General features: G+C 41.8%; 1 protein-coding gene across 1 annotated transcript in view; it reads left to right on the top strand.

The window, feature by feature from the left end:
* ARL3 (ADP ribosylation factor like GTPase 3) overlaps window positions 1–7,086 on the top strand; it is a 30,002-nt gene extending 22,916 nt beyond the window's left edge. The window contains exon 6 of the mRNA XM_003755416.4: window positions 6,444–7,086. Coding sequence (XP_003755464.1) covers window positions 6,444–6,491 — 48 coding nt within the window. The 3' untranslated portion in view covers window positions 6,492–7,086. The remainder of the gene's footprint in view (window positions 1–6,443) is intronic.
* The last annotated feature ends 8,719 nt before the right edge of the window (window positions 7,087–15,805 follow it).

The raw sequence follows: 15,805 nt of genomic DNA, 5'->3' as shown, positions 1-15,805 counted from the left end.
TCATCAAGGACATCCCAGCTTAATGTCAATGTTGCCTAAAGCTGATTCTTAACCCAAGGGTTCTGATGATGCCATGAGGGAGAAGTCACATTTCTATAGACAAAGGAGCTCCCTCTTTTAAAATGCTTGTTGATGTAACAAGGCTATCATTGTGACTAAAAAACAGTCCTACCAACCTGTGGTTTTTGATACATCTGCCAACAATGGGAAAAAGATATGTGATTCTGAGAGCACACATTAAAAGAGTAGGATAGTCAGAGAGTCCTCTAAGAAGCTCAAAATAAGATGGAAAGCCTCTGCTAGATCACAGCCACACTCGTGTTCGTAAGGCCCTTCTCTTATAGGGAATGGTGTGGTGATTTGGTATAATTCAGTTCTTTTTCTCCTTTGGACTCAAAGCTTGAGAGCTGTGTAGAGGCTTGGTGTGGCATCTCTTTCTAGTTTGTTTTGTTGAAATGAAGAAAATCCATTTAACTTTAGAAAGAGTAGGGAACAGGGAGATTCATTGTCATTTGGGAGAAGGAAGGCAAACTAGAAGAAAATTAGTTAAACCTGTTTTAAATTAAGGCATAAATGCTAGGTACTGCCATGGAACTATTTTCCAACTTTTGGAGAGAGCTCAAATTCACCTCACCCCACTGCAAATAATGGTTTTAATGGACTTGAATCGTAAACTAATGCATTGTAGCTATTTCTTTTTTCTAATTCAATTTTATTTTATTTTCAAGTCCAAATTCTTTACCTTTTACTTTCTATCTTTCTACCTCCCCCCATTTGAAAAAGAAAAAAAAAACAAAATCACTTTTTACAAACATGTAAAATCAAACAAAGCAAATTCTCAAATAGTTCCCCCTGTCTCCTTTGTCTCTCCCCAAAAAAAGTTTTAATCTGCAATCTGAGGCTATTTTCCCTTTACCAGGAGCTAAGTAGTATATTTCATCATGAGTTCCTTGGGATTGTGGTTGGTCATTGTGCTGAGTAGAGTCTTTAAGTCTTTCAGAGCTGTTTTTACAATATTGCTATAATTATGTAAACTAATCTCCTAGTTTTGCTTATTTCACTTTGCATCATTGAACTCCATCTTTTCAGCTTTCTCTAAAATTGTTGTTGTTCAGTCATTTCAGTCATGCCTGAATCTTCATGATCCCTTCACCATTTCTTATCACCAGCATAATAGTATTTCATCTGCAAATTAAGACAACTCTGAGATACCACTTCATATCTCTCAGATTGGCTAAGATGACAAGAAAATTTAAAATGTTGGAGGGGATAGAGTAAAACTGGGACACTAATACATTTTTGGTGGAATTGTGAACTGACCCAACCATTCTGGAGAGCAATTTGGAATTATGGTATAAAGCTGTGCAATGCCCTTTTATCCAGCAGTGTCTCTTCTGGGTCTATATCCCAGAGAGATCATAATAAAAGGACCCACATGTGTCAAAATTTTTGTAGTGGCATAGGATGCCCATGGGTTGGGGAATGGTTGAATCCGTTATAGTATATGAATGTAATGGAATATTATTCTTCTATACAAAATGATAAGCAGGCTGATTTCAAGAAAAGCTTGGAAAGACTCACATGAACTGATGCTAAGTAAACTGAGTAGAACCAAGAGAACTTTCTACCCAGCAATACAATATATGATGATCAACTTGGATGGATTTGCCTCTTTTCAACAATGAAGTGATTCAGGGCAATTCCAATAGACTTGTGATCAAAAGAGCCATTTACATCCAGAGAGAGAACTATAGAGACTGAATGTGAATCCAAACACAATATTTCTATCTTTGTTGTTGTTGTTATTTCTTTGCTTGTTTTTTTCTCTTTTGATCTGATTTTTCTCAAGCAGCATGACAAATGAGGAAAATATGTTTAGAAGAATTGCATATGTTTAACCTATATTGTATTATTTGCTGACTGGGGTAGTTGGGAGAGAAGAGGGACAGGAAGGGAGAAAAAGGTTTTGAAAGATTGAATGCTGAAAACTGTCTTTGCATGTATTTTGAAAAATAAAGTTATTATTATTTAAAAATAGTATTCATATACCATAACTTGTTCAACTATTCACAATTGATGGGTAAGCCCCATTTCTATTCCTTTGCCACCATAAAAAGAACTACTATACTTTTTGTACATATACCTTCTTTTCTCTTTCTTTGATCTCTTTGGGGCATACAGACCTAGTGGCACTATTACTGAATCAAAAGATAATGGATAGTTAATAGCTTTTGAGACATAGTTTGAAATTGTTTTCTAGAATGGATAAATAGTTCAAAGTTGTACCAATAGTGCATTAATGTACCTGTTTTCCCACAACTCCTCTAGCCCTTATTTTCCCTTTTCATTAGATTTTCTGATCCAATGGGTATAAGGTAGAATCTCAGAAGTTGTTTTATTTGCATTTCTCTAATTATTAGTGATTTAAAGTATTTTTCATGTGATTATTGATTGCTTATGTTTCTTCCCTTGAGAATTATTCATATCCTTTAACCATTTATCATTTGGGAAATGGCTCTTATTTTTATAAATTCAAAGCAATGCCCAATATATCTTAGGAATGAGACCTATAATGGAGAAACTTGTTACAAAGATTTCCTCCCATTTACCTACTTCTCTTCTAATTTTAGTTCTATTGGTTTTGTTTGTGCAAAACCTTTTTATTTTATGTAATCAAAAAATTTACAACTCAGAATTTTAAAAAATGAATGCTAAAATTGTTTTATTTTAATGTAAATGAAGAAAAAAATAAAAATGCTAGCTCATGCATGGAAAAGTAAAGAAAGAATCAAAGAAAAAGAAAAACTCTAAGCTAGTGAATAATTTGTGCTTATCTGCAAAGCTGATTTTAAAGTATGGATCATATACCATTATGAAGATTTGCTAGTTACGATAATTGTGGAAATATGTATAGAAGAATTGCAAGTAATATATGTTAAACATGTGCAATTATCTCCTGTGAGATCCTCTCTAACGCATTTGTTCTATATCTGTTTCTTTATGTGTATGTGTATATATGTGTGTGTATCTACAAACACACACATATGTACACATATATGTAAATATCTGTAATCATACACATTTATATCCATAGACATCTATATAAGGCCATACTATGCTTGTTTATCCTCTGTTTTTCTAAAGGTGGATAACATCATCTTTCATATAGGTCTTTCCATATTTTTCTAAATCTACTTCCTACACTACAGCAATATTCCAATCTTATACTATCTAGTTATTTTAAAGAGTCTAAAATAATATTGATTAATATGGCTGACATATAATGTAGTTTCCCTATTTCTCTCTTTTGATTAAATCTACTTTAGCTTTAACTTTGCTATCAATGATTATTATCCTTGCTTTTTTCTTTTTTTCTTTTAATAGTATTTTTTTCAATTACATGTAGAAATAGTTTTCAATATAAATTTTTCTAAGATTTTATATTCCAAATTATTTTCTCCCTCCCTAAGATAGCAAGTAATTTGATATTGGTGATACATTAGACTATATCTATTTCAAAAGTAAGGTCACACAACATGTGCCTTGTAAATAGTAAACCCTTAACATTTATTAATTTCACTTATTCATTAAAGTGAAAATTCATTAAAATTCATTTAAAAAAATCTAAATTAATTCAAGTTTAATCTATTTGCTCCTCAAATAGTTCAGAAAAATATTGAATAAGAAGAGGACTCCATCTCATACAAGCTTTTCTCATATTTCCTTGACTTTTGTACTGGCAGTTTAGGCTATATTTGGCAAATGTGGCATACCTATGCAACCATGTAAATATATGGATACTTGGCAAATATATGGATGCTTGGCAAGTAGGAGGCTTGGTGATTAGTGGCTAGGCCCTGCCCTGAACCTTGGGGAACACTGGCACCCACACACTAGAATACAGAAAAACTATCCACGTTTAAAACTAGAGATTCTGTTCAGTACAGAAAGATAAAGGAAGGAAGAGGATAAAAAGACCCACTTCTGTAATTGAAGCATTGTACCATGTACTCCTAGAGTTCTTATCCACTTTTTGGTCCTGGTTGGAATCCACCATTAATGTCCCTAACTAATGGTGATACTAACAAAGTTGGTACCCTGGGTAATTACAAAGTGACTCCTTTCAGGTCTTCCTATGCCTCTGTACTCCTAATTCTGCTTATTTCACTTTGCACCAATGCACTCCATCTTTTCAGGTTTCTCTCTAAAACTGTTGTTCAGTAAGTAGGAACAGCAATGGTCCTCTGGGGGCTTTGGGAACAAAAGAGCTCTTTTACCACCACTGTTATACTGCAAATAAGCATCAGAACTCAAGCTTCCTTCCCATCCTTGCTAACCCAGTAGCACAGGGATAGTGAGCAACAGGATTGTGCTTCTAGTGGCACTGAAGACACTCTAAAAGGAGCATGGCCATCTCAGCTCTGCTCTTTGGTATCTCTTTCCTTGTCCCTCTCTCTCACATGTATGACCTGTAGTGCCTGTACCTTGGGTTTCTTGCAGCTGAGTAAACATTTCACCAGCTCCTTGCTGATATTATTAGTTCAGTTTCTGCATAATCACATATAGTACAATAAAAAAATAATAATTTACCCAATCGGAAACCCAAAATGTAGTGTTTGGATGACCATCCCTCATCTCGAGGGACACATTTTGGTTTAAAAGGAAAAGAAAAAAAAAAAACATGGTGGAGACTGGTGCTGAGGTGCCCGTTTTTCTCATTGTTTGCACTGGAGTTTAAAGATGAAAAGTTTAATGTAAGTGCTAAGTTATTGAGTAGTACCATCAAAGAAAAGATGGTTATCTTATTGTGCTTTGATTAGAAAATCCTCCCTTTTGTCTCCTGGCGGGTAATCTTTTTTTCCCTTGGAAACCAGTTAGATACTAAAAGTATATATGCTCTTTAAATTAATTACTTTCAGAAAATAGCCTTAAAACCAGCATTCACCTTTCAAAGTAAGTTAAGCTGACCAGTTGTATGTTGAAAATACATTAAGTTCACCTTCTGTCCTGCCTTGAACTTTGTCATTATTTCCCCTGCTCCCTGGATGCTGCTGCTGGGCTTCCAGCCATGGCAAAAGCCCATCAAAAACCCGTCTTGACTGTAGTCATCAGGACCATTTTCCAATGATCTGGTTCTCCTCTGGAGTTCTTTAAAGTCAGTGAGCATAGTTCTAATCACTGTAAATTCAGGTTATGGCCAGATTAGTGGGGAGATAGGATGGCTGCTTGTTGTTTTGCAGTGATGTATTGTTTATGGGATTAGTGTTCTGAAAGGCCCAGGGTGTCAGCTGATATTTATTACTTTAAGCTGTCTCAGCTGTTCTGGTTCAGCAAATAGACCTACAGTCACATTGAATGCAGAACTCTGCTGTCATGTATGCCCCAATGTGTGCAAATGTGATTAGGGCTTTAGATAGTATGTACTGCAGATGCAGGGAGGAGTCAGGATAGGAACCTAGTCTGATTTTACTCTGCTGCTGAGAACGGTTCAGCATCCTTTTGAAGTCTGGAAAGACCGAAAAAGAAGAAAAAGAAGTCTAATGTCACTCTTAGAGTAGTTGAAAAGGTTTGTAGCAGGCTGTGAGGGGTGAGCTGGGTCTCTGCTTCGGTGCTGAATTTGTAGTTGGCTTTCAGCATAACAATTTATACTTATCTTACTCTGCTGTCTTCTTGAAAAGGACACTCTCAAGGTTGCTGTACCTTTAAGTGAACCTTCCTCCACCATTTTTTCTGTCTGATAGTGCTTAGAGCTATGATAATCTGGCCAATTTCTTTTAAACAGATCTGTACTGCACCACAAAAAGAAAGAAATGTACAATGTACTAGTGTCTGTCTAGCAGCACATACTGAAGTCGGTTTGTTTTCTCAGAAAGCAATTTAATTTACCCCAAGTGTACTCTGTCACACTAAACACACCGGGGCATCAGAGAAGGGACTTATTGCATCTAGTGGCCATAGCAAAGGTCATCTTTTAGAAAAAGCCAAAAAATAACTGGAATTCTTTCCTGATAGTGCCTGCATGAGACATGTATCTAGGCAGATGTGTTTATTTTTTCAGAGGGAGTTCCCAAAGACCCATCTCAAAGTTCATACAATGGGTACCCTCATTCAGTTCCTGAAGAAGGAGCTCATTCTCTCTTCTCTGTTCCTCTGGGCCCCTCCCTGCTTGACCAGGAGAGGTCACTATCACTTGCTGCCAGCCTTCCCTCCTCCTCCCTCCCGAGGGAGACTTAGTTCCCAGCCATACTGAGGCCAGGGAAACCCAAGAGACCCCTATGAAAGGGAAGAGGGAGACTTGCCATGCTCATGGACAGATGCCTCTGGGCTGGTGGTCAGGGAGGGGAGGGCACAAAAGACTTGGCTTTCTGACAGCACTGCTTTTGGGCATTCCATGCCTCTCTCAACTAACAAATTGCCTTTCTCTGTACATGTTTCCCTCAAAGGACGGCATGAACTGGGTCTGCAAAAACGTCAATGCTAAGAAGAAATAAAATCTAGATGAATGGAAACACAGGAGCTGCGGGAGCTGAGTTCTGTCCTGAAAACACTCATTTGCTGCTTTCTGACCATCTGTGTACAGCTACAGCTGTTTAAAGAGAGGGAACAGCACAGTCTAAAAAAGAATCCCCATTCCAGTAGTAGGTTTAACTGATCTCTGAGGTTCAGTATCATTTTTCAAATAAAGGAATTACATTATTTCCTCTGCATAATTGAAATAGTATTAAATGTCTCAAAGCACATGATTAGAAAATGAGATCTTTTAAATGAACAAGAGATTGCAGAGCAGTTTAGACCATTCCAGTGGGCTTTAAAAAAGAGAAGAAAAAAAGCTTATGCCGAGTTCATTTATTCACTGACCTGTTCCCTGGATTCCCCTAGCGGTTTGGAAACCACATAGAACATTCTCTGGTGTTGGTCAGATTTTTCCCATCACCAATTGAGCTGGTGCTGCATTCTGCCTGTGTTGAAGCTGGGGGGAGGAGTAGCAGATGATTAAACCATCTTGTCATGCAGGTAGGAGAATGTGCATGTAATCCTCCCCCTTTGGGCATGGAAAAAAAAAAAAAAAACACCCTTTATTGAAAACAAGTCACTACAGAATTGAACCTCCCCCTACCTCCAGCAGCCCAGAGAAGCAACTTCTTAGGGCTCTGGCAGTAATGACAACTGGAATGTAAGGAAGGTGGGAGGTTTAATTCTAGAAAAATTAAAAAGTCCTTAAACAGCTCTCAGATCCAGGGTGAAGGCTAGCATAAACAGACTTCTCCAGTTCAGTGGAGCACGGAGCAGCCGACTCAGCTTAGCTGGCCTCTCTGTGGTGCTCCTATAGAAGGGATTTCTAAAGCTCAAAGAATTCTGTGTTTAAATGATTACAATAGGCCCCTGGTATCAAATTTTTAAAAATAAATACCGCTTTACTGTGAACCCATTCCACAGAGAAAGGCTGCACAGATCGATTTTTCAGAAGAGATCAATTTTTACAGAGCAGCAACTTTGTGGAGTGGGATGAGGGTGGAAAAGATTTGCTGTTAGAACACTGGTTCACTGATTCCAGAGGTCACATCCAGGAAAACCAAGCTCCCAGCCTCTCTAAAGGGCCCGCTGTGGTTGGTCGTGAGACTGATGGGAGAATGGAAGGGAATCTGTGGCTCAGAGTTGTTAGGAGAGTTTGTTTTTCTTGCCCTAAGAAAAGTCCCCAATTTAGTGAGAGCACCTATCACAGAGCTACCACACCTCCTTCATTAGGCTGCCCTGGAGCAGGATGAATTTGAGATACTCGGTCCAGTTTCTAGTGGAAACAGTCTTCCTCACATTAACTCTCCCTGCAGTTGCCCCTTAAGTCCCAGCAGGATAGTGGAAAGTTGAATGGGCTAAAGAGACCAGCTGTCTTCTCATCCTCAGAGGTGGCCTGTTCTGACCGAGTCAGAGGCAAACTGGCAGACCGGCTGACTTTCAGTACCAGCTCCCCAACCCCGGGACCATGGACTACATCCATCTTTCTGGGAAAGAGCTTTGCATATGAAACTGAAACATCAATTTTTAAAAGGCTGGGGGTGGGGAGGATGTTGCTAATTCTCATCCCCCACCAACCACAAAAAGATGGCCTGCTGAGTCATGCATATATTGATAAAAGTCACTCAATGCAGGACTCCTTCTGGGATGTCATTTCACCTCTAATCTGTTGTGTGGTCCCCGTGCTGAGGGAGGACAGCTGCCTCCCTGGAAGTCAACTAGAATCTCGTCCCCAGGCCACTCCCAGCAGCTTAGTGGTGCAGCTCTCACCTCTAGTGATGCAGGTATTCCTAAAAGCCCATGGGGCATGGGGTGTGATGGCTGATTTTAAAATGTGTAGCTTTGACTTTGGCTGCAGCAATGTACCATTTCTAAAACATTTTCATACTTTTATCACCAGCCTACAAAGCTGCTTTTAAAGCACCCTCCCACATCCTCAGCCAGCTCAGCCACCTTTTGTAACTTTCCTGGGTAGCTCTTTTAATAAAATGCAAAGTAATTACTGGGGTTACCAGTCTTCATCTTGGGGCAGGGGGAATAAGGCACCAAATAAAGAGGTTTTTTAAGCTTCTTTTAAAGCCTCTATTATAGAAACATTTTTTTTTTTTTTGCATTCTCCTCCCCTCCCCCATAAAAGAAAGATTACAAATTTTCCCATTCAAGGCAAACCTAAAGACAGACTCAACTACAATTTCATTTGATCCTTGGGTATATGTATTGGGGGGGGGGGGGAGGAAGGGGAGAAGAAATATGAATAAATTGGAGAAAGGTCCCCTCTGGGTTAACTATGGCATTTCCACCATAGAAACCAATGGTAGGGAAAACCAGAATGCCCTTCTCCCCCACCCCCAGCAGCCAGTTACTTTGGGTTCATTTGCCCTGGCCTGCAGCAGTGCACCCCCTCCCCTTTGCTATCCGATTGTTACTATGGAAACAAGGATGTCATTGATGTGGGCCGAGCAGGGGAACATGTCAGAGCACAGCTGAAAGTCAGTGATTACAACGGTTAGAAATGTTATGCCAGGGTTAGGGAAGTCAGAAGCTCCGGGCAGCTGCTGGGAGGACATGTTCCTAACCCCTTCCCTCATTCTCTGCTTCAGTCTTCCCTTGATTTCGACAAATTTTCTTATTCTCTCAAGTGGAAGCTATTTCTTTGATATCCAATCCTCCTTTCCTCAACGGTTGGCTGTTCCTGATCAGCCCAGGCGGGGCTCCAAGGGGCAGCTGGGAACCCCCAGGAAATGCCATGTCACCAAGGCCAGCACACTTTGCTTTATTGTCATTGGAGTCAACTTTTATTTTTCTTTCCTTCTTTCAGAGACAAGCCTTTCTTTCCTTGTATTTTTAGCTGCTCCATTCCTTGTGGTTTCAGGACTCAGTCTAAGCCATCTAAAAGCCCATTTTTATAGGCCCTTTGGAAAATGATAATCAAAGGGAGGGACAAGGGGTTTGGTCATGTGGAAAACTCAATGTATAATTTAGATGTCTGTCAAAAAAATAGCAAATAAATCTAGTAGAAATAAGGGCAGCTTGGAATGTGTTGTGCTCTTTAAGGAAACAGGAGGGAGGGGCCTGGAACATTGTCCCTTTTCACAACCTCTAGGTGTCTATCTTTTAAGGTGTTTTTTCCAGAAGGCCAGTTGTCACCCATTTGGTGGCAGGCAGCAATCCTCAACCTTTAGTATCCCTGCTGTGCTCAGGGCGGCCAGACCCCAGGCATCCTCATAGCCCTCTACCACAGAAGGATTTTCCCCTCCTCCCTGGGCCTCCCACCAGCCACAGGGAATTGCTTCTCAGAATCAGCAGTGGGTTTTGCAGTCCAAACATGTCACTTTCCATTGGGTCGCTAAACTTCTCAGATGCAGCATAAGGTATTAGGTGTCAAATGTGGAGGAAGCCTCCTCCCAGCTTGGCTTCACAGAGAATAGGAAAGGAAAGGAAAGGAGTCATAAAATTTACTATTTGATTTGGAAGGAACCCCGGGGATTACTTTGTCTAACATCCACATTTTATACAAGCAAAATTGAGGCACAAAGAATAAGTAGTTGGGTAAGGGCACATAGCTGGCCAGGATGGACTCAGGTCCTCCCACTCTGTCGTGGACCCTAAAATCAGGACCCAGGTCTCCAGATCTGCAGATGGTTCTACAAGGCTGTGTGATGGTAGGAGAGCCGGAAAAGCATTCCATGCGACTCACTCCCCTGATCATCATATTACTCCACCATCCTCATCACAGATCTTGGTCCTTTTGGTAGCCTTACACAGGCCTGGTCCCAAATCCACTCAGACCAACGGGACAGGCTCCCAGTCCCCAAGGGCAGGGCGTAAAAGAGGAATGAGGGAGGAGAGGAGAGAAGATGCTTCTCGTCTCTCTCCACTAAGGGCAGAGACTCTTAAGTATGGAGTTGCCAGCCCTGCCTCCAGAACCAAGACCTACTATGTTTTGTCTCTCACACTTCTGGTCCCCAAGAATGAGTCTTGTTCTTGTTCTTGTGGGTCTGGTCCGTAACTTGGGCGAAACCAGCAGCCTCAGCCAACAGCTCAGCTACCTCATGGAATTAGCCCTGTGTCTGAGGTGCCCGATTGGCTCTGGGGTAAAACAGTCAAGTAGCATTTTAGGGTCTCTGTCTCTGTCTCTCTCTCACTCTCTCCATCCCCCTTAATTGCAATCTGTTCAGCAATTTCCCTTTCTAACACTGCCAAACCCAGGGAAGCAGGCGGCTGGGAGGGGAGGAGAAAGAGCAGTTCCCAGCCCTGACAGAATCTGCTGCTCCAGCACTGCCTCCCACCCCCACACGCTCACACACGTGCATATAGGCAGACTCGGGCCTAGACACACACAAATACACAAAGGCGCAAGTTCATCTTCATCAGACCTTTCCTGCATACAAAAGAGAGAAAGTACCTCCAAGTACAAGGTGTAGTAATAAATAAATAAAACCTAGAGGGATCATAGGCTTTTAATATTGGGAGGGATAAGAGAGGCCTTCAGAGTTCAATTTCTTCATTTTATAAATTAGGAGACAGAGCCAGGACCTTGGAGCCACAATCATGCAATGAGTTCATGAAAGGCTTGTGGTTGAACGCCAGGCTTTAGACTCCAACTTCATTATTCTTTCTATTATGTCAAGATAACTATAACTTAGGCAGAATATGATGCCTAGCTGGAAAGATCTAGATACTGTGGAATTCTAGTGGTGAGAGAAATCAGTTTTATCTGGAGGGGGAATCCAGAAAGGCTTCTTGAAGAAGGTAGAATTTGAGGTAGGCCTTGAAGGACAGGAAAAAACATACAGGATAAGGCATCTAGGCTGAAAGACACACAAGAAAAAAGCTTCAGGATACACTTAAGGAACAGCAGAATTAAGTTTGTCTGGATTATAGGGTAGGGAAGTCTACATAAGACTAAGAAAGATAGGCTGATGGTAGAAGGCTTTGAATGCCAGGCTGAAGAGTTTGGACTAGTCAACAAGTAACAGGAAGAAGTTTACAGAAGGTTTAATTTTAGTTCTGGATTTTTTTAAGCAGGTAAGTAATATAATCAGAGAGGTCCATTAGAAACATTACTCAAGTTGGAGGCAAGGCTGGCCAGACACAGGGGGATCTCTTGGAAGGCTCTTGCAATAGTTATGTTAAAAAATCTATAGAACTGGTTGGCTAATTGGACAGGGATCAGAACAGGAAGAGAGAAGCAAGTCAAAGAAGCCTCCAAAGTTTTGGACTTTTAATGATATCATTCATTTACGGAAATAGGGAATTTAGCCCACTTGGGAGGTAGACTGGTTGATGGGCTCTCTTTTTGGGGGTGGTGATGGAGAATGATGAGGTTAGCTTTGGATATATTGATCCTAAACTTGCAATAAAAAAATGCAGGTGAAGATGAGCAGCAAATAATTAGAAATGGGAGTCTGGAACTCAAAGTAAGGTCAGAGCTAGACACATAAACTTAGGAATGACCTACATAGAGCTGAAAGTTAAAGCTCAGAAGTTGCTAAGGAAGAGATGCTAAGGAGAACAGTAATAACTGGCATTTATATGGCACTTTAAAGTTCAAAAAGCACTTTATTTAAAGTCATTTCATGTGGATGACACCTCAATGAAATTTTATAGTAATACTGAAGATTTTCTCCATTTTACAGTAGAAGAAACTGAGACTGAGAAAAGCGAAGTTAGTTAGCTGTGATCCCACTGATCTTAGAGTCAGGAAACTTGGATTCAGATGTTACCTCAGACACTTTTACTAATTGTGTTTCTCTGGGCAAATCATTTCATTTCTCTCTCTTTAAATTTAGTGATTGGACTCAGTGACCTTTAAGGTCTCTTCCAGCTTGAAATCCTACAATTTTGTGATTCCTCTTCCCTATCAACCCTATTCTACCCACCCAAGGAAGAACAAGTAAGGAAAGTCTTTGGAGGGGAGTGATCAGAGCTCCACAGCAGCATCACTGACCCACTGAAGCTTTTTCTGTGCCCGGACCAACCATCTCTATAAGTATCAAATCAACATTTTTTTCCATCTCTCTTTTTTCAATGTTTTTTATTTTATTTTACTAAAGCTTCTTATTTTCAAAACATGCATAGATAATTTTTTCAATACTGATCCCTGCAAAACCTTTTGTTCCAAATCTCCCCCTTTCTCTCCACTCCCTCCCCTAGATGACAAGCAATCCAATGTATGTCAAACATGTGCAATTCTTCTATACTTATTTCTACAATTATTTGGCTGCACAAGAAAAACCAAGTTAAAAAGGGAAAAATGAGAAAGAAAACACAACACAAGCAAACAACAACAAAAAGAGTAAAAATGCTACGTTGTGATGCACACCCAGTCCCCACAGCCTCTCTCTGGATGTAGATGGCTCTCTCCATCACAAGATCATTGGAACTGGCTCAAATCATCTCATTATTGAAAAGAGCCACGTCCCTCAGAATTGATCATCACATCATCTTGCTTTTACATGTACAATGATTTCCTGGTCCTGCTCGTTTCACTCAGCATCAGTTCCTGTAAGTCTCTCTGGGCTTCTCTGAAATCATCCTGCTGGTCATTTCTTACAGAACAATAATATTCCATAACATTCATATACCATAACTTGTTTAGCCATTCTCCAGCTGAAGGGCATCCCCTCAGTCTCCAGCTCCTGGCCACCACAGGAAGGGCCGCCACAAACATTTCTGCACGTGTGGGGCCTTTCCCTCTTTCAATCAACACTTATTAAGCACCTACTAGAAGCCAAGCAGGAGGGAGCTAAGCACCAAAGACACCAAAAGAGTCAAAAGAAGGTCCCCACCCTCACAAAGCTTGCCCTCTACTGCCCTGGGGGAGAATTTGTGGACGGGCAGATACCTGCACAGAGACAGAAACACACAGACATAGTCAGGCAGGGATGCGCAGCAAGCTGTAGCCATCCACAAAAAATACATGCTTTTCCACATATCCACACCCGCTCCCTAAAACAGTTGGCCCTAATGAACAGAAGGCCTGGCAGCTGTGCACGGTGATGCATATGCATGGAAGGGGTATATTTATCCACAGCTGCTGCGGTCCCTCCCTCCCCCAAGCTCCTCACTGGTTTCCCGCTCTTCCCAGCCTTGCTTTGACCTATTTGGGGGGCAGAAGTTGGAGTGTGTGACTGTGTGTGTGTGTGTGTGTGTGTATGTGTATGAGTGTGTGAGTGTGTGAATGTGTGACTGTATGTGTGTGAATGAGTGTGCGTGAGTGTGTGAGTGTATGTGAGTGTGTGTGTGAGTGTATGTGAGTGTGTGTGAATGAGTGTGTGTGAATGTGTGAGTGTATGTGTGTGTGACTGAGTGTATGTGTGTGTGACTGACTATGAGTGTGTGTATGTGTGTGTATGTGACTGTGACTTATGAGTGTGAGTGTATATGTGAGTGTGTGTATGTGACTGTGACTTATGAGTGTGAGTGTATGTGTGAGTGTGTGTATGTGACTGTGACTTATGAGTGTGAGTGTATGTGTGAGTGTGTGTATGTGACTGTGACTTATGAGTGTGTGAGTGAATGTGTGAGTGTGTGTGTGGGTGTGGGTGTGTGGGTGTGCAGCTCAGGAGCCCCAGCTTCTCGGGGAGGAGGAGGGAGCCGTGTCTGCCTTTGATTTCCTCTGAAACATCTTGATTGAAGACTTCTAATGGCAGCTCCCGCTGCAGAGCCTCCCTGGAACTCGTGGCCGCAGCTGACGCTGCCAGGATTTCTGCTGACTCGGGGCCGCACAGCTGGGCGGGGCAGGAGAAACCAGCTCCGGCCTCTAGTGCGAGCGGGGACGTGGGCTGGGGCTCAGCGTCCCCACTTCCCCAGGGGCTCTCGGGAGCTTGCCGGGGGCAGGGCCTGAGCCCGGCTTCGGGACTGCGCCCAGGGCCGGTAGCCTGAAGGCAAAATGAAGCTGAAGAGAAAGGGAGAGAGGAAGGGAAGCCATGCAGGCCTGACTCTCCCTCCGGCCCGGTCCCACCGAGATGCTTATGGGAAATATTCCTAACTTAGCTCGAGGGAAAGGGAGAGAAAGGGCATCCAGGCCTGACTCTCCCTCCGGCCCGGTCCCACCGAGATGCTTATGGAGCCTCCAAAAGTTCTGGTTCATCCAAAGAAAGCCCCCTCCGCATGCCAAAGCCTACCCCCTGGCCCGCTACCCACACCTCCCAACCCGATCCTGCAGGGATCAAAGCCCGGAGGTTTGTGGTGGGCCACACTTGCATGTAAATAGGCAGGAATTTAGAACAAAGGGTCGGAGGTGGACAGTGAAGGCCTCTTTGTTCCTGCCCTTCCCCCACCCCAACACTTCATTTGTTTTGATCAACCCCGAGGATTTGGGGAGTTTAGGAAAATCAACCCCAAGCCTGAGAGCCACAGAGCCTTGCTTTGACTTTCTTTGGCAGAGGCCCCGAAAAGGGGTTTGGAAGCATGAGGGGTTAGGGAAAAGACAGAAGCCCACCTCAGAGAGACCCCGTGACATGAGAGGAGTCGGCAGTCTCTATCATGTCCCTATCCCCAGTTTGTTACACTAGAGACTTAAGAGAATTCTCCATTGTGTGAGATCTAGGACCTTCTGTTGGTTGATCTGAGTTCCCGACTCTCTGTGGGAAAACTCCTTCACTCTGTATTGTCTGATATATTCTCCTTTATTTACTTTTTCTGATTTCTATTTTGCTCCCAATTTGGATAAATGGGTTATTTACATGTGTTTGCTAAAGATAAAGAGAGAGAGAATTTATTTACATTAGTAGCTATGGAATATCAGATTATTGAATATAATAGCAGCATTGGTCAGACCACATCTACTGAATTGTGTCACTTCTAAAAACTGTATTTTAAGAGAAATATTGACAAACTAGAACATTTACATCCAGAAGTTGAGAAATCTGAATGATGAAGCACCTGGAAATTAGGTGATAGCAACTGTTAAAAAGAACTTTAAGAGATTTTGCCTAAGAAGAAGACTGGAGGAACAAAGGACAATAGATATAAGATATAAAGATGAGAGATGAGAGAATCAGAGAGAGAGAAGGGGGGGGGGGGGAGGGAAAGAGAAAGAGAAAGAGAGAGGGGAAGGTAGAAAGAGACCGACTTTCATTCCCTCCCACTCAGTTCTTCCCCAAGCTATCACTCCCCCTCCTCACTTCCCTAACTCAAACCCTTGGATGAGCCAACTCAAATTTATACTATCTTCTCTATCCTACAATCCTTTACTTTGTCTCATAGGCACGGACAGAGCTGGAGAAAACCATGAAAGTGTACAGACTGGCTCCACGACAAATTTGTTATTTAATTTTAACTGGGC

Source organism: Sarcophilus harrisii, chromosome 2, assembly GCF_902635505.1.
Source record: "Sarcophilus harrisii chromosome 2, mSarHar1.11, whole genome shotgun sequence".
NCBI classification, from domain to species: Eukaryota; Metazoa; Chordata; class Mammalia; order Dasyuromorphia; family Dasyuridae; genus Sarcophilus; species Sarcophilus harrisii.
Note: the sequence above shows the minus strand (reverse complement) of the source record. Positions and strands in the feature narration are given on the sequence as shown.